At 41.5% G+C, this 19149-nt stretch overlaps 1 protein-coding gene across 1 annotated transcript in view; it reads right to left on the bottom strand.

Annotated features, from left to right (window-relative positions):
* The window catches only part of BANP (BTG3 associated nuclear protein), a 167170-nt gene that overhangs the window by 101431 nt on the left and 46590 nt on the right, over window positions 1–19149 (bottom strand). Inside the window, exon 7 of the mRNA XM_064160088.1 lies at window positions 14436–14675. Coding sequence (XP_064016158.1) covers window positions 14436–14675 — 240 coding nt within the window. The remainder of the gene's footprint in view (window positions 1–14435; window positions 14676–19149) is intronic.

Here is a 19149-nt window from a genome sequence, read left to right as displayed (position 1 = left end):
TTAAAAGCCAAAGAGAAAAATAAAGCCCCAGGAAAAGAAGGTTCCTGAGATGACCACCTCTTTCTTAAAGGTCAGAAGTTAGTCAGCAGACTGAATAATTCACATAAAGCATCAGATTGCAAAGACACTTAATGAAGAACAAATTGAGGAGGAAGAGAAGACATTTGCAATACCAAATGAAGATATAAAATATTCAGTCCTGATACTGTGCTCCAAATCAGCCTCTTAAAATGCTGACTTAATAGTTTGCCCTTGGTTGTGCTGCTTCCCATTCTCCACAAACACCAGATCCCTTTAGAAAATGAAGAGGAAAATCATTATTTTCATGGAGCTGGCAGAGTTCCCATTGCTGCCCTTTACACTTCAATGGCACCAACTTGCCCTCTGTTGCTCTTGAAAGATTAGAGAAAGAATTACCAGCAGGGCCTGGAACAGGCAGATGTACAAAATAAAGACATATTTACACTAAATGTCTCATCCAAATAGATTTGGTTAACTGCTCCTTCCACTTTCCAATTCAACAGAATGTTTGAAGTACATAAGAGAAGCAACAGGATGCCACATTCAAAATCCAAATCACTCAACTGATGAAGGGAATCTTGGTTTAAGTTGACAAGAAGATGATGGATAGTAGTGAAAAACAAGGGCTTTGGGTTCTGCCTGCACAGAATCGTGAAGAGGGGCGATTATTTGGGGCTTTGGCTAACAAAATGCATTTTTTCACATAAGGGTCATAGATTTGGAGTTCTTTTTCTTAAACGAATAGCATATGACAACCAAATCTGCTGCACTAAATATTGGAACAGCAGAGGAAAAGAAAATTAAGCACCTCTGAAGTTACTTCTTGCGCCTTCAGGCTTCGATTCTTCAAAGGTAATTACGGTCATGCAGCAACCATATTGAAATCATTTTAAAAGGAGTCATTGTTTACTCACTTGACAGCTGGAGGGTCTGATCTGCACAGCTGGGAGGAGATGTCACCCTCCAGAATTCAGAAGCGTTTAGGGGTTGGGCAGAGGGATGCAGGAGGGGAGGGCAACACCATCCCCGTTCAAGGAAAGCTGTCTTTGTTAGAGCTGGTGGGATGGCAGGAGCTCAGCAGCTTCTCCAACACCACATGCTTGGGGACATCAATCATGTCACCTTATAGTCACTGTCTGTAACATCATTCTCATCCACAGGCTAAATAAGGTCCGAAAAGAGATGGAGGGAGCTGAGAAAAGCTTGGAGAGAGGGAGGAGGGAAGGAAAATCCAGCTATCAAGCAATTACTCTGGTTTTCATTTTATTTTTACAGTCTCTTCGTTTAACTACTACATTCAAACCTTTCAAACAGCTATAAATTTATAGACTACTTGGGACTGGAGTGCACACATGTTAGAGCACAAGCTATACTCAAAAGGTATTATGAACAACCTCAAATACAAGTGAAATCTTGTTCTGCCACACATGGCTGGTAGGGTGCAGGCAGAATCCTGAAGAAGGATTTACTAAAGCTGTGCCTGAATGTTTTAAGCAGTGAAACATAAAATTCAAATGCTGTGAAACATTCACAAGCTCTGAGTATTTTGGAAAACTTTCTATTTCTCAGCTTTTAAAGAACAGAAATGTTCTTCCTTTCCTGGGTACAGACAATATGATCAATGAGGATTTCTGTAAATATGATTCCATAGAAAACAGATAATTTTATTCTACTCTTCAAGTATGCTCTAGTGATATAGAAACCTCAAAATTCCACATTAACCAAATCACTTTGTACTTGGACAGTAGGAATTCAGACTCTGTATTAGAGATCACAAAGAATCTTATCTTAGGCAACTTGATAATTGCCAATTTTACCACAACTGCTTTACAATAAATACCTAAAGGTTGTTTACCTATGGTAAGAATATTAAATCTCTCAGGACAAAAGTAAGAAAATCAATAAATACCACTAAGAAAATCCATAAATATCACTAAGAATATGACTGAAAAGGCAAGGCATGTTGAGGAAACCCTCCTGTGACAGCAGTGAAGTCAGTGGTGTGAAGAGTGAGCATGCAATAGACAATTTGGGGAATAAACACTAATTTTAAGGACACCAAAAAAAAGTGTGGGTTTTTTCCCCCCTTCCCTCAGGAGTGTGTTGCTCATATTGCATAACTCTCCTGGCTTCCAGATGCCATCAGGATGGGGGTGTTATATAAACACACACGTCAGCACTTTAAGAAACTGAACTCTAAATACTGTATTTTCCACATCTTTCAAGAGATAACTGAAAGAGAAGTGAGTTGCAGAGTGTCCCATTCCCACTCCCCAAAACCCCAGGAACACAGGGCTTACAAGGACCAAGCACCATTTGCCCCAAACTATAACAACTATAAGCTCCCCAAGCTCAAGAATGGGAAGAAGTGAGGTATCCCATGGCTCACTGCTTGCCTTTTGCAATGAAAACCTCCTTTCAAATGTCTATGAAAGCAGCAGGGTTTGACTAATGCAAGAACCCAAGCAATTTAATGCAATTTTTAATCTCAGCTCCTAAAATAAAGCCAAGTTCAAACTAAGTACCTGTCTGGTAAGATTACTGTCTGGGATCAGAAGGGTGTGTTTTGATGTACCAGCATCAAAGAAAGGCAGAAGTGTTCAACTACAATCAGCAAGCATTTATAAAATGCTAATGACATGGTTTAGACAATCTGCTGCTTTTTCCCCTCCCTGTGCAAACAGAACACTAAACCATTCAGAAGAGGAGGTAGGCAAGTTTTCCTCCAGTAATGTCTAATCACTCTATGATGAGGAAACATTTCAGAAATGAGCTTGTTTTAAGTACCAAGGGAACAGCAGAAAAACCATTTGCACACACGAGGCTTGTGTCTGAAATAACACATTAAAGTGAAACCAAATTATTCACTGCTTCAGTCCCTTACAACTTTCTGTCAGTCTGAAGCTGCAGACCTGATGAGCCAGTGGATGCAGACAAATGTCTGGAACCACATCTATTATTTACATCTATCTCAGGTGTACCAGATCAAAGACTGGCTGCAAGAGACCCTTCTCATTTCACAGGAGACTGCTAGAAGCAGACAAACAAGTGATCTCTCACACCCAGAGAGTTTTTCGTTTGTTGGTTGGCTTTGGATTTTAAAGTTGTGAGAAAGCAGCACTAAGGCACAAAGCTTCTGTTTTTTCTGTTCTTGCTCTCCCTAAACCAGCTAGAAAATGCTGTATTTTAAAAGATGAAAAAGCATTTTTAAACCACATCTTGGACACAAGAGTAAAAATCTTCATGTTGATGTGTAACTTTTCTTCTGGCACTGTCCTAGTCCTCAAAAGAAATAATAACTACTTTCCAACTATCAGATAGTAGCCACTGAATTTTACTTCAATCAAAATTTGCCCCAATATTTAATTAATCTTTTCTTTAGAGGATTTGCCTGAACATTTCATTTCTAACAGATGACAGAAGCAGAGGAAATGTGAAAATAAAAACGACTTGAAATGCTCTTGTTCTCCATATTTAAAGGTCCCGTTTGGGTCTCACAGGAAGTTTCAAAACCAAACAATAAAATCACTTAGCATTTAACAACTCCAGATGCCACCAATGAGGCCTCTTCTGAAGCAGAGAAAACACTTTCAGACCCGCTTGCTGGAAAAACAGCCAGGCTCTGCGCACTTATTTTACCCAGAGCTGAACCTGGTTTATTTTGACTCGTCAAGAGAGAGCCATAAGCATGCCAATAATGCCATCCAGTGGAGAGTCAAATTCACCATTCCAGCCTGAACTGACAGCGTAATTTTTACCCATACAAGTGCAGGTCTGCTCAGTCTCCTGCTCCTCTGCGGCTGGTGCCAAGCGCTACGAAAGGTCAGCACAGACCCGGAGAGACGCTGGGGAATGGAAGTGAGCAAATGAATCGCTACAGAAAAGTGTCTTTTGGCTGTTGCTGGCTGCCTGTGGATGGAAATGAGTTCCACGCAGCGCGTTACAGCCGTGGCCGTGAGCCGTTCCTGTAGCGATCTTTTGATCGTGGTGACAGAACAGCAACAGCTGCATAAATGTAACTGTTTAATAGCCAGAGTGGAATTAGCAAAACCAGGACGTTTCTAGTGCCTGCAATCAACCAACCAACCAACCCCACAAGCAACTAATTCTAGATGAAATCAGGGGGGCTTTAACCCGAAAACAGGAAAAGTCTTCATCTCATCTACTATAGACCTCCTACAGTTTACAAGTTACACAACAGCTGCTCCACTGTGGTGACACTGGACAGACTTTTGCTTCTTTTTATCCTTCATTTCTGAAAAACTGATTCCTTGTCCTCCATTTTTAAAAGAAAAATGATTCCTAGCTCTAAAGAAATCTTGCAAAACTCTAAGGATATAGCAAATAAAACAAGATAACTTGAAAAGTAAGTTGTTTTATTTCCTCCCTATATATACACACACACATTCATGCAACATTTGGGTCTCAGTTTGAAGGCAAAATTGCCTATTTCATACCGTTATAGCTGTACAGCTAAAAAGTGCAGTGGCAGCACTCCACAGAGGCTGCACAAATGTTCTCAGCTGAAATGGCTTTTCGTGAAGATTAGGACCTAACGACCTCAACACTTGTTTGACTTACCCAGCCACTAACAATCTCCTTCTAAATGAAATATCTCGTGTGCTCACCTTGACTATTACCTCCTTTTTGCATAATAAAATAAGCACTTACAAGATCTCATGCTTTGAAGTCTTCAGTTAAATCTGCCTTTAAGTTTTGCACATTCAAAACCTCAGAACATTCATTTACGATCACAGGCAGCAAGCAAAGACCTTGCTATTAATTTTATTCAACGAGAGACACAATCCTGGAAGGTTTATCAGACATCACTGTTTTGGAGTGGAACATAACCTAAGCATATGATGTGTTTACTGCCAAAGGATCAGCTTACTGTTTGAAATCAACATCTGATGCTCAAAACAAATGGAATCACCTAAACTGAAGCGGTAATAGTTGATCGAAAGGAAAGCTTCTGATTTTAGGGAGCTGCTTGCCAACAACAGCACATAAGGTCACTTCTGATAGCCACAGAAGTTGATTCAAGAGCTTTTGCACCGCAGCACAACGCAGCCCGGTGGAAAAAGGAGGGTTGTTGCTTTCAGCACCCCCTTGCCGAGACACCCCGTTACATAAGCCCTCGCCGCAGCGCCGGGGAGCCCATCTGGATGGCAAACACCGCCACACGTGCCGCCAAGAACAACTCACTCACCAAGCAAGAAGGAAAAGGTCTCCCCTGCCGAAGGAGCTTGTGGCTTTGGAAAGCCCTGGCACCACAGAAACCTGAACGCTGTGGCAGTTTGTTTACGTTTGACTTGCAGTCAGCTTGAAGCATCTCCTCGCTTCACTTTTTAACCCTTGTGGAAGGGAGACAAACAAGTTCAAAGCCAGGAAAGGAAAAGCTCTGCGAGGCTCTGGAATTCCCTTCACTACGTCTTGTGGAATTCTTGCAGGCAGAGATGTGTTCTACAGATGGCTTTTGCATTGATGTCTCTGGGTTTGGTGGCTGAGCTACTTTTCCTCTCAAAATGTCAGGGATCAAATACTTTCATGTCTTCCAAAACCACACCGTAAAAGCAATTTTGTTATTTACAGGCCCTTGAGAGCAAAGAAAATATTTCATGTCTAGAGTCCATTGAAAGTTCATTAGGATACTTATGCAGGTACTGAGCTGGAATAAGGCTAGGTGACCACCTGCATCCTCTGCAGATGCTGACAGCAAAGCATGCTCTGGGTCCTTCTGAATGAGACCCTAAAGGGACAGCACCACTGCAGAGTAACTACCCTGCAGACAGTCCAAACACTGGAGAAGTTCCACAGCTGGAGGAATTAACCCAAAGAAAATAGTGATTAGTACAGCTGTGCTATAAAGTCCTCTGTGAGCTCAGATGGATGTTCAGTATTGATAAAGAGGATTCTTGGACATCACACGCAACACATGAATAAGAAATGGTCTGATATTTCTTGGCAGTGATGGGTTAATTGTTGGACTCAGTGATCCTAAAGGTCTTTTCCAACTTAAACAATTCTATGATTCTTGCTGGCAACAGGATTTGGGGCTTGTTTTTACAAGAATATGAAATAATTTCTGAAATCCATGCAAAACTCTTGATTTTCATTAGGAGAAAAACAGCACTGGTTCAACTAAGTTATAGTACTTGCAGCAGCAACCTTCTCAGTGAGCACTTCTTAGAAATCACACTATTTGTCCCTGTGTCATTATACACTCCTGAAGCAACACCTAAAGTGACTGAGAAAACTGCTTTTATGCTCACAGACTTAACATTTTCAGCTGCTCCTCAAGCAGTGAATACTAAATTTAAATGGGTCTTGCCAAAACAGAAGAGTATTGACAGGATGGAAGGGTTGGAAAGAAATGGTCTGAGTGGCTTAATGCATTGGTTGTGTTGTTTCTGCAGAACCTATGAAGTCACAAAATGCTTGAGAGCTCCTCATGCCCAGTCAAGTTACATGCAATCACAGTTACAAATTAAATCTGTAGCTGGTATCATGCAAGAATGACAAGAGAAGCCTGGGAAGGAGAGAGCAAATACACAGCCAGTGATTTATTTCATTTCCCCAAATTGCTGCCTTTATTTCAGTTTATTAAAGAGTAACTGGCCAGGAACTTAACTGAAATAAACATAAGTGCCCAGAAAAGAAGACAAGAGCCAGCATTGAGAGTGCTTGCATCAAGTCAGTAAGCAAGTGCCAGCACTGATGCCATTTATGAGAACTGCGGAGCTGAGATAAACTCTATGGGTTCTCCTATTATCTTCTTGCCTCCAAAGAGGTTATCACTTCCTTCCATGTGGCAGCATCGAATTGATTCACAAAGAAGCAGCTATTTGGAACTGAAGGCAGACTTTTGCAGCTCTGAGGAAGACAACATGTTTGAAAAATCAACACTGCTGCATCACAAGGCTTGTGTCAAGGGTGTTGTACAAAATAAAATCATGTTTTTTTTTCCTCTAAGAGAAAAGCACAACAAAATGCTTTGCCTTCTTTCCATTTAAGGGATGTGCTGAACTCAGATTTTGCTCTCACTCTTCTTAAGATATAGCTCAACACCTCTGCAGACACTCTGCTCTCTTCCCAAGTTCTTCCCTTAACAAGTCACCACTTTGAGACTTCAGAATGAACAACACAGCTCTCCTGAAACTGCCAGGTGGAGGTGGTCCACTTTGCAAGATGCAGAGAAGAGGTTCTGAGTAGCACACAGCTGAAGACAACCTGCTTGAACTCTTCTGTCTGCCACAGGCATGATGCTGCAGAATTGGGCAAATTCCTGTCTGCTTACACTCAACCCTTCAAACTGCAGAATGAAGTTTATCCTACCTCTAAGCCACAATCTGCCAGTTGAGAAGAACTGCACAACAGCATCTGGGAACACCACAGTCCTCAAAGGAACAGCCTTAAACCCAGTTTTTATTTCCAAAGAGCTACACTCCACAGTGTTTAATAGTAGAAGAAAATGTTGGCAAAAAGTATTTCCAGGGACCACAAGATTAGCTCATCCATGCAAACACAAACTATGCTACTTCTTTTCAGACTACTAGACCTGGGAAGATCAGTTAATGTTCTGTATAACAGACAAACAGAAGTAGGGGTTAAACAGAAAATATCAGAGGCTCCCCACAAATTATTACTTTGAGCACCACCAATAACTCATTCCTCTCCCCCACAAGCCCCCCAGAGTATCCAGAGCATGACTGATTCTTGAGTTAGCTGGTCTGCAGACTGACATGACAATTAGTGATGCAGTCACAAAAAAAGCCCAGTTACAGAAATTGATCACTCTCTGGAGCTGATGAAATATGGAAGAGTGGACAAAATGCCAATCTGAAAAACTTTGAATTCTGAGGGAAGTTTTCCAACAGTTTCCTGACAGAATCCAAGGTTGAGATGCAATTGCTGATGAGCAATACTAGTAGTGCTGCCTGTTGTACCTAGGTGTGACAATGTTTTAATCTATGGTACTTTGCAGTCTGACAGTGAACAGTATGAAATTCAGAAGTGAGGCAAAAAGCTCAACATTATAAACAGGGAATAAAAAGATGACAAAGTGAACAAAACATATACAGAGATTAGGGAGGAGAAAAGGATCTGAAAGTAAAAATGGGTATGGCTTATAAAAACAGAACAATAAAAAGGCTTTTTTAAAAGGGGGAAATGGGAAAAAAAACAACTAAATACAGTATAAATAGAAAATGTCATTTCAGTAACTTAATGTTTATCTAAAGTATTCTATATAGTAGCAGTAGCCTGCAGAGGTTCATAAAACAGACCCACTGGTGAGAAACACTACAGCTAACCCTTTTTCCAGTATGTAAAAGCTAGATAATGCTTAAGATAGAACTGTGGAGTATTAGTTGTTTATCCTGCATTGCTGCATCATTAGAAGCAAATGAGAAGCTGGAACAATGTAGTGACTTCCTGTGATCCAAGGATTTTAGATGCTACAAGTGGTTCCAACTAGCCCAACATGCATTGTGTTTGTGTTATGCAGAGCAATACATCCCTACACCTACACATACACTGACCTAACTCACACATATTACACAATTAAACAGGAGCCCAATGTGTTTCCTATTAAAGCTGTAAGGGTGGTCGGCTTCTCCAGCAGTGTTGTGTCAGGGAATTTCCTAAGCCATGTCCTTAATTCCCTCTGAAGTGGACACAGCTCTGTTTCATTCTTCTCTCAAACATCATTAACATCTCCCTCAACTGGTACAGCACAAAAGTGGTCCTACCTTTATTGGAAGCAGAATTATGACACAACAGAAACATGAGGCTTCGGTTACCTATTTCTCTCTAGTCTGCATTTTCATTTGCATCCTAAAAAGGAAAAGTTCTGTGCCATGTGAAACAGAATTTTCTTCTTTCATTTACTAGATAGTTAAAAATCAGACCTTATCAGAAGGGGTTTTCAGATAACACTTTTTTTCCTTATGTTATTTAAATGATGAAATATTTCTAGATTAAATAAATGTTAACTCACAAATGGCAACAAGCAAAAATTCACTCCACAAAGTAGGCTTGGAAGGAGATAAGACAATTCAGCAGGATAGTACTAAGCTGGCTGTAGCAGTACTCATGTATCTTCCACCATGGTGCTCCCCACTCTGCAGCTACTGAGGGATTTTGGTGGCTTTCTTTGTTCTTGTGTTGCTGTTTGTTTAACCAAAAATCATGTTTCTAATGTAAGAGTTATTTCAATTTGCATAAATAGTTCCTGAGCATCAGATGACTCCACTCTATGGACATAAAAGAGGATTTCTGGTGTCCAGTGATAGCAATGAACTAAGCACACAGGTTCCCCTTCACACAGCAAGAGAATCTGCATCTCCTTCTTCCACCCAGCCACTCATTCTACGTTTAATTTGTAGGCACTGATCACAGAATCACAAAACCCCAGCACAGTGGGATGTTGGAAGGGACCTCTGGAGATCATCTACTCCAACCCTCCTGCTAAATCAGCCACCCCCAGCAGGTTGCCCAGCATCACAATGTCCAGCTGGGTTTGGAATCTCCCCAGAAGGGAGACTCCATAACCGCTCTGGGCAGCCTCCTCTAGTGCTCAAAGAAGCTCTTCCAACTAAGCTTTAACGTTAAGAAGTTTTTCCAAATGACCTTTTTCATGTTAAAAAATAATTAGCAAGCCTGCAAAAACACGTGCAGTGCAAGAGGCTGTCACAGAAGTGACCCACTAGGAGTTACACACGTAGGAAACAATATTACTTTGTTTTCATTTACTTAAAGAGAAAGAACTATCGATAGATATTTTATTAGCATCAGAAATCCCCTCAACTGTTTTTCAGGAGGGGGAAAAAAAAAAATCAATTTTTGTCTTCTAAAGTTGCTTCCAAATGCAAAATTCTGAATTCCTTTGTGGAAATTGCAGTAAAATCTTAAAAGAGCTAAATCTTCATTTTTCTGCTACACAAAGAACATTGTAACTGCGGGCGTTCTTATATCATGTTTCACCACAAAATGTCTATATTTTTAGTAGGGCTGAAGTAATGAGCTACTTAATGACACATAGTGTGTTTAAGTCATTTTGGTTTCTTGCCCAAAAACTCTCTTCAATACCACAGCCACCCCACAAGCAAATGTATTCCACAAGTGAAAATTTATACTTCCAAAGACAAACTTTCATCTCTTTTGCGGTAAACCTAACACAGCACATCAGGAATTCTTACTAAACACACAGCTCTTCATACTCTGGAGTTTATGCATATTACATAAAATATTCCCTCTATTAAATATAGATTTGGTTAGTGTTTTTTTTCTTCTGCTAGAAGATCTTTCCACTGACCAGAAATGAAGCAAGAGGATACATGAAATCCTTTCTGCTGGCCTGAGATTTTCTAGCTACGGCTGGCAAATGTGAGGCTGATGACATGAGATTGTTTTTCATTGATGATCACAGCATTGATACTCAGAGCAGAAGCAAACCACCACGTTAGGACAACAACCTAATTCACTTCCCACCTTAGTGCTGTGCTCAGTGTTTGGTAGGTTTTATGGAACACCACCAATAAAAAGCAAATGAGCTGTGGACTGGCAAAGCAAAGCAGGTACAATGCAGCAGGGCTCTTCCCAGCACCTCCCTGAGAAAGGAGGTGGCACAGCTGAACTCAACAGGAATTGTGAGAGCTGAACATGGCCTGAATTTTATCCTCAAAAATTATGAGGCAGCCATATGCAAACCCACATCACAGCAAATTCATATGCAGGTCTCTGAAATCAAATCTCATTTCAATCTAATTATTCACAGCGATGGCATATTAGATTATTACATGAAATAATTTCTGGACCAATGTTGTTATTAGTAGATTTGCTGCTTCATCAAGCTTACATCCTCATTTGTTGCTACAGGTTTCTTTGTCACTGCTGGCAGCAAATCTCAGTAACTGGTAACATTTAGGTACCCAATAGTGTGGCCAGATTCACACAGGGCATGTTTCTTCTAAAGGTCCTACAAAACTCCTGGTTAGTTAGGGATTGTTTCCCAAAAGGAAACAATACACTGTCAATATGGAGGAAAAATAAGGAGACAGTTTCAGGTACCTGCATCTCAGACCTTCTGAACCAGGCATCAAAGGCACAGACACTGGTTCCTGTTTCATCCTTCAGAATGCCGCTGCTTCTGATGCACTGTTGGTGCATTTCAGCCACTGCAAACCTTTGTCAGCTGCAGGGATCACTTCTGCAATCCTATTTCTTCACAGTCAGAATGCTTCACAGAAATGACATAATCCCTAGCTTGAGCATTCACTCACATAACACATTCCTTTCCTGTGCTCACATTTTCAAAGAGCTGTTCTTGCTACACAAATAGGTATAAACTCACAAACTTAAGCACCAGGGGAAAAGGGCTGCTAGTGACCTGCTTTAGTGCCAGAAAAGGATTCCTATTGGCAACAAAAACCTATGGAGGTTTTACAACCACGGTGGAACAAGGTCATTCACACTGATAAGATCAACAGATAAAGAGGATTTGGAAAACAAAATTACTTCAGATCATAATCACGGAATCACAAAATGGCCTCGGTTGGAAGGGACCTCAGAATCTCCCCAGCATGGGCAGGGACACCTCTCGACTACACTGAGATGATCAAAAGCCTCATCCAGCTTGGCCTTGAACACTGCCAGAGAGGGATGTAAAGGGTTAACCCACCTGGGGGTGGTCTGAACCTGACCCCAGGTATAGTGGTTAGTCCACTCCCACTTCCTGTCTAGCCCCCTCTAAAATCAGAGGAACCTCCTGTTTCTCTGTCTCCCTGCCTGCCTGATAGCATCGCCCTTGTTCCTGCTTTGCCATGTGGCCACATGGTGGACAACCCCTTCCTGAATCCACCTCCATCCATTGCCATTAATCTGGTTGTATATATCTTGCATCTTGTTTCCCTTCCTTATACCTCTTTGTAACTCCCCTACCTTAAATACCTTTTATTTATTGTTAAAGTTTTTCTTTTAACTTCCAAACTGAAGCAAGACTTTGGGTGTTTCTTACCCTTTTCCTCTCTACATCTAATTCCTTCCTTAACAAAGGGGTGGAGAGAGGAAGGCATCCTATTATTGTATTGGTTCTGTTAGCTATATTTTGAGTCTCTGGGAAGTTTAAACTAGCATCAATACAAGGAAGCATCCACAGCCTCCCTTGACAACCCATTCCAGAGTCCCACCACCCTCATACTGAAGATATTCTACCTAAGATCCAGTCTAACCCTACTCTCCCTCAGCTTAAAACCATTCTCTCTTGTCCTGTCGACAGAACCCTTATGAAGAGTTCCTCTCCAGTCTTCAGGTATTGGAAGGCAGCTATAAGGTGCCCTCAGAGCCTTCTCCTCTCTAGGCTGAGCAATTTCCTTTAAAAATACATACTTAATATATTTGCAGCTTGAAGTCTTCTGCTTTAAGTATGTAATAGAACAAAGCTTGGCCTAATGCAAACTGAACAGGTTCCTTCTGTCTATCAACTTCCCTGAGCCAACCAGCAAGTTACTGGAAACAAAAGCAGGTCAAGAGGACTCTACTGCCCCAGCTCAACTCAGTGCAAAAGCCAGCAGTGTCAGCAGCGAATATTCTTCATGTTTCCTTTCACATAACCCTTAAACATGATGCCCAAACAGAGGATAAAACCAAACTGCCCAATTCTTCAAACACCATTTAAAATCAGCTCGCTCTGGCTGGGTTCTTAAGCCTTAATTGGCATTTCAAATTGGCAATCCCAAACAGAACACTCCAGCACAACAAATTATTCCCCCTCTACTAATCCATGGATGACCTACATAAAATGTGGCTGTAAAGAGCCTTTTAGCAATGAGATCTACTGGTATATTGAAATCCAGTTCAATTAGTAAAGATGGTCATTTTGAGACTCTAGTAATTGCACACTAACACTTAAACCTCTTTCCTCCTTACTGTCACACAAAAGCTGTAACACTTCTGTGAGTTGCATGGCTCAGAGGCCTTCACCAGCTTCCTTTACTGGCACTTACTGCACCGTGGCACATGTATGCACACCAATGTATTCCTTGAGCAATACTCTGCAAGAAGTCACCACATCAGAGCATCATAGAACCACAGAACGCACTAGGTTGGAGGGAACCCCTAAAAGTCGTCTAAGTTCAATCCCTCTGCAGTCAGCAAGGGCATCTCCAACTAGACCAAGTTGCACAGAGCCCCACTGAAGCCTGACTTTGAATATCTCCCACAACTGGGACTATATAACCTCTTTGGGCAACCTGTTCCAGTGTTCCATCACTCTCATAGTAAATAATTTCCTAATGCCCAAATTCTTCCCCACTTTAGATCAAAAATACATTTGACTCCTACTGAACTGACCAAAATTGCATCTTCAATGTTAGTAACATCTGTTTGTTACTGTAGAATAGGTTTAATAACCAAAAGAATCACAGGATCGTTTAGGCTGGGACATATCTTTAAGATCAAGTCCAGCCATTATTAATCCAATGCTACCAAGTCTGCTGCTCATCCATGACCCTCAGCACCACATCTACACAGCTTTTAAATACCTTCCAGGGATGGTGACTCAAGTACTTCCCTGTGCAGCCTAAGCATGAACCCTGGAGCAGACATTATCATCATGTGAATTGCCATTATGAATCCACAGACTTTGTAACACTCAATGCTTCCTTTAGAATCATAGAATCAACCAGGTTGGAAGAGACCTCCAAGATCATTCAGTCCAATCTAGCACCCAGTCCTATCCAGTCATCTAGAACATGGCACTAAGTACCTCATCCACTCTTCTCCTGAACACCTCCAGGGACGACAACTCCACCACCTCCCTGGGCAGCCCATTCCAATGCCAATCACTCTCTCTGGCAACAACTTCCTTCTAACATCCAGCCTACACTTCCCCTGGCACAACTTGAGACTGTGTCCCCTTGTTCTACTGCTGGTTGCCTGGCAGAAGAGACCAACCCTCACCTGGCTACAACCTCCATCTCAACAGCAGCAAATCTTCTGAATTAATAAACAAATGGAAATAAAAAACTGATGGTCAAGACCACACTGTTTTGAACATTTGAACACTACTTCAATCTGTATCATGTGTTTTATTATTTGCTCCACAGTCCAAGAAAGGCATATTTCTGCAATATTTACTACACTTGGCACGCTCGCAGCTGGTAGTTACAAGGAAACCTGAATTCGGATTTCAAGATTGAAGAATTTCTGGTGAACGCCCACAACAAACTCTAAATCAAAGCAGCCTATTAGTATTCCTTCATTAAAGAAGAAAAAACATAATAAACTAACAAACCAGCTGTCTGGCAACGCCAGTGCATACCCCATTCTTACAAAACACAGCTGGACTGCAAGTAGCAGACGCTTGCTGCCTTCTCTGCGCAGCATCAACTCAGAAGTTCCAGTATTATACTCACAGCGAATTCCATAAATCATGAGAGGATCCAGTTGCTTCTTCCCGTGTTTCCCCTGGCCTGAAAGGTTGGAGATGGCCTGAATTTCCCGATGGAAGAGGTAATCAAGCAATGTCAGAGCCATCTTCTCGGCTGTGCGGCAGTTGGTGCTGATGTGCAGCATGTCGGCGGGGGTGATAGGGCAACGCACCCGCATCTCAGGGTTGTTTTCATCGCCAAGCCACGTCCCGTTGGGGTAATCCTCTGAAAAGAGAGAGGAAAGAAATTCTACTTGTGGCACAAAACACAGGAACAGTCAGGTTCAAGTTACAGTCAACACTTCTGAGGGAGCTGGGGCTGTTTAGTTTAGTTTTAGCTGAGGGGAGTCCTCATTGCTGACTACAAGTACCTGCAGGGACAGTGTGGAGAGGCTGGTGCTGGTCTCTTCTCACAGATAACAGCACACAGAACAAGGGGGAATGGCCTCAAGCTAAGACTGGGTAGGTTTAGATTGGACATTAGGAAAGTTTTTCACAGAGAGAATGGTCAGGCACTGGAATGAACTACCCAGGAAGGTGGAGTCACCCATCTTGGATGTGTGTAAGGGTCATTTGGGCGTGGTGCTTAGGGATGCAATTTAAAGTGAATCTTGTAGAATAGGGTTACAGTTTGGACTTGGTGATCCTGAAGGTCTTTTCCAACCTGGATGTTTCTGTGATTCTGTGTGTGAGATTCTTAAGTTCATAGATCTGTAGAATGGTTTAGGTTGAAAAGGGACCTTGAAGGTCATCGATTTCCAACCCTCCTCCCATGGGCAGGGACACCTTCCACTAGACCAGGTTGCTCAAGGCAAGATGCAATACCCAGCCTGGTTTTAAAACAACTACTTTTACAGCCTGGCTTCAAATAACCTCCTTTTTTCATTGCATCTTCCAAATTCAGGTAGGATTTTATTATTATTCTTAGATGGGATGGGCTGCCCAGAGAGGTGGTTGAGGCAACAACCTTGGATGGGTTTAAAGGTTGTTTTGATGTGGTGCTTGGGGATATGGTTTAGAGGTGAACCTTACAGAGCAGGGTTATTGGTTGGACTTGGTGATCCAAAGGCTCTTTTCCAACCTGAATGTTCATGTGGTTCTAAAGTTGCAAGAGTCTCAAGAATCACAAAACAGTTTGGGTGGGAATAGACCTGAAGGATCATCTAATTCCAAACCCCCTGCCATAGGCAGGGCCATTTTCTATTAGATCAGGTTTTCTTCATAGTCTCCATAAACTTTATAATTTAGCATGACTAATGGCTCAGAAGATTTGCTACAGATCAAAAAAATAATTCTCAACTCCACACCAATGGTGACCAAAGGTTACTGCCATCATGTTCTGGCCTACATGAGCAACTGGTGCAGTTAATCCAGATGTCTAACTTGCTCTCGGGTGTCTTTTTGAAGTGCCTCATACCAGAGGCCAAGAGCTGAAAGAGGACACCAGATTGAGTGTTCTCATTCATCAAGTGAGTCAGCCCCTAAAAATGAAGATTACTGCAACCTCGTAACATCCTTAAAGAACAGCTCATTTCAAGAAGCTTTGAACCACATTTTTTCCCCAAAGCATCAGATCAAAATGAGCCTAAGCAAGATGATAGATCTGAGAAATTACAATAAATAGTGAGCAAGTATCTTACTGAATCACTCTTTTAAAGAGTATTTTATACCATGACAATCATTCCAAAGGTAGCAAAACACCTCAAAGTCAAAATTGTAGTCTTTCTTCAGATTCACCAGCCAGAAGTCTGCAGGATCTCCTAAAGACAGTTTAGCAAGGAGCAAGCCCAGCATACAGATATTGAATCAATCATTAATCACCTTCCCTTCTATACTTGCACAAGGTCATTTACAGCAGAACTGTACTTAATTTCCCTTGTGTACACATAAACATTTTATACAGAAAGACATTTTTTGATTTCTATCCCAGCCTTTCATTTTGACAGGGAAAAAAAAAAAAAAGAGGCATTTCTCTTACAGGGAATACTAAGCCCTCACTGCAAATTAATCTTTGCAGGCAATGCCAAAAGTTAGTGGATTGAAGGCTAACCAGAAACTTGAATAGAGCTCATAAGGATGACCAATCCCTGCTGGAGTGGAGGATGCAACACAGGACCTCAGATGAGCCTCTCATTCCAGGTAAAACCAATTTCCAGTACAGGTCTTGGAGATGCTAATAGGAACTGGCAAGAACAATGTTCCACTACCACTTGTTTGTTTGCTGACACACACCATTTGGATTTATTTCTGTGTTTGCTCAACTTTGAGGAGTAAAACAAAGCTTCCTGACTTAGAAGATATTTAGCCCTTCCATAAGAGAGCTTTGAAGTATTTCATTATTGCTTCACACACCTTCACAATGGTAAAAATGTGAGCAAGTCATTCAATGCCATGATTTATCTTTCATTAACTGCCTTTAGAATTTCATGTTAAATACAGAATCACAAATTCTTGGTTTCCATAAGCCTTCTAGTTCTAAAACAGGGTGACAGAGTTCAGACAGATGAGCATAACCTTTTGACATTGAACAGCACCCCAGAGCAAGCAGCATCTTTATTTCCAAGTGCTGCCATAGGTTAAGCAGCCTGCATTTTACTAGACTACAAGCCAAAAGCATGCAATAAAACCTAACATAAAAGCAACCCAAAATGTTAAAAAACACTTTTCCAACATGACCTTTGGGTTGAGTCATACCACATGTCAGATGCAAGTTTATTGCAATGAATAATGACAGTGTGAAGCAAATGTTAGCTTATGCAATCCTGAGATATCATTAGAAACATCAGATTATCAACTGTAATCATTCATGAGGAAAAATATTTAATGCTGATGTATGTAGCAGCTGGGCCCACAAACCTTTTTCTGTGCAAATCTGAACTTACTATGTATGAAAATTGAGCATTTTTAGCTGAACCTTACTTTTTATCCTGAACTGCATAACAGGACACACTAGCTGCTTTCTGCTCACAGTGCCATCTGAAAACTAAGGTGGTTCAAATTAATTACAGCTTGTTTTGAATGCCACTGTGTCTGGCTTCCCCACAAGTCTGGTTAGCATTATTATGGAAAACAACAGTCTGTTCCCAAAGATAATTTGACTGTTTAACAAAGACTTGGGAAAAGCAAGAAGCATCTCTGGATAAATGCATTGGGTTCTTCAAAGAGATTCTAGGAAGCCTGAGTAAATGATCCTACACCTTACCAACATCCTGCCGCCTTACCAGCTCACAGACCTACTGTTAGAGTTACTACTACTTATGGAGCCCTCTCACCTGCAGGCTTGTTTAACACACACAACCAGCCCACAGGAACCAAAGATTTTTCTTCAATTTGCTAAATAATCTTCTATTTTTTTCCCCTTTTTTTTTTTACTGGCAGAGAGTCCAGAACATACCGTTTTTACCACATGCAACTGCTCTTTTATTGCCTTAGCCTGGAAAAAAGACATTCTCTTGCTACTCTGACCTAGCAACACAGGCCCCACGTGAAATTATCTCTTGCATTTTCCTCCTGCCTTTAAACAAAAGCTTCAAGTGAAAGGGAGATTTTGCTTTGAGATCATTTTGTGTGAAGTGGAACTCGCATGAATGAAGTTAGCTGTGACTATGCTGTCTCACCGCAGCAACTTGAGGGCACAAAAGCTGAAGTATTCCTTATCAAATAGGAAAAGGATTCCTACCAGCCTGCTAACACATCTGGCACTCTGCATGGAGCAGATACAATGAGATTGGCACCAAAAAACACCTGCTGAAAAGAGGTGGTGCAGTGTCACTTATGAGGGAGGCAGACTGCTCTGAACAAGTCATGTGGGATGGGAGAGGGCAGACTGAGTAAAGAAAAGGGAGGAAATGACCCAGTTTGATGGAAGTTCATAGAATCACAGAGTGACCCAGGTTGGAAGGAACCTCTAAAGGTCATCTACTCCAATTCCCCTGCGGTGAGCCGGGATAGCCTCAACTAGATCAGGTTGCCCAGTACCCTGTTGAGCCTCACTTTGAATATCTCCAGGGATGGGACCTCAACCATCTCTTTAGGCAACCTGCTCCAGTGCTTAATCACCTTTATTGTAAAGAACTTGTTCCTAACACCCAAACTAAATCTACTCTTCTCTGATTGAAAATCATTGTCCCTCATCCTATCACTGCAGGCCTTGGTAAACAGCTCTCTCTGAACAATTAAGTACATAAATACTGTTGATTTAAGCTGCATCATTTGCAGTTCCTAGCACTCAGACACTCTTTTATGCTCATCCAAATGGCTCTTCACCTGTACTATCAGGCATGCAATGTAGTATCTAGATAGAATCTAGATGAGTCAGGTTACTTCCTATAAACACTGCAATAGTCATAGAATGGCTTGGGCAGGAAGGAAACCTTAAATATCATCTAGTTTCACTCCCCCCACTGTGGACAGGGACCTTCCACTAGACCAGGTTACTTAAGGTCTCATCCCACTTGGCTTTGAACACTTCCAGGGAGGGGATATCCACAACTTCCCTGGGCAATCTGTTTCAGTGTCTCACCAACCTCACTGTAAAGAATTTCTTCCTAATATTCAGTCTCAATTTACCCTCTTCCAGCTTGAAGCCACAAATTCTTCCATCTTGAAGCTAAATTTCTTCAGTATTATCTCACAGCCTGCAAACTATCATCTTTCTCTGCAAAACTTCATCAGAGAATCCTAGATTTAACCTCCCTCCA

The sequence above is a fragment of the Pogoniulus pusillus genome, chromosome 20, assembly GCF_015220805.1.
Source record: "Pogoniulus pusillus isolate bPogPus1 chromosome 20, bPogPus1.pri, whole genome shotgun sequence".
In the NCBI taxonomy this organism is placed as follows: domain Eukaryota; kingdom Metazoa; phylum Chordata; class Aves; order Piciformes; family Lybiidae; genus Pogoniulus; species Pogoniulus pusillus.
The sequence above is the reverse complement of the archived record's forward strand: the minus strand, read 5'-3'. Positions and strand labels throughout refer to the sequence as shown.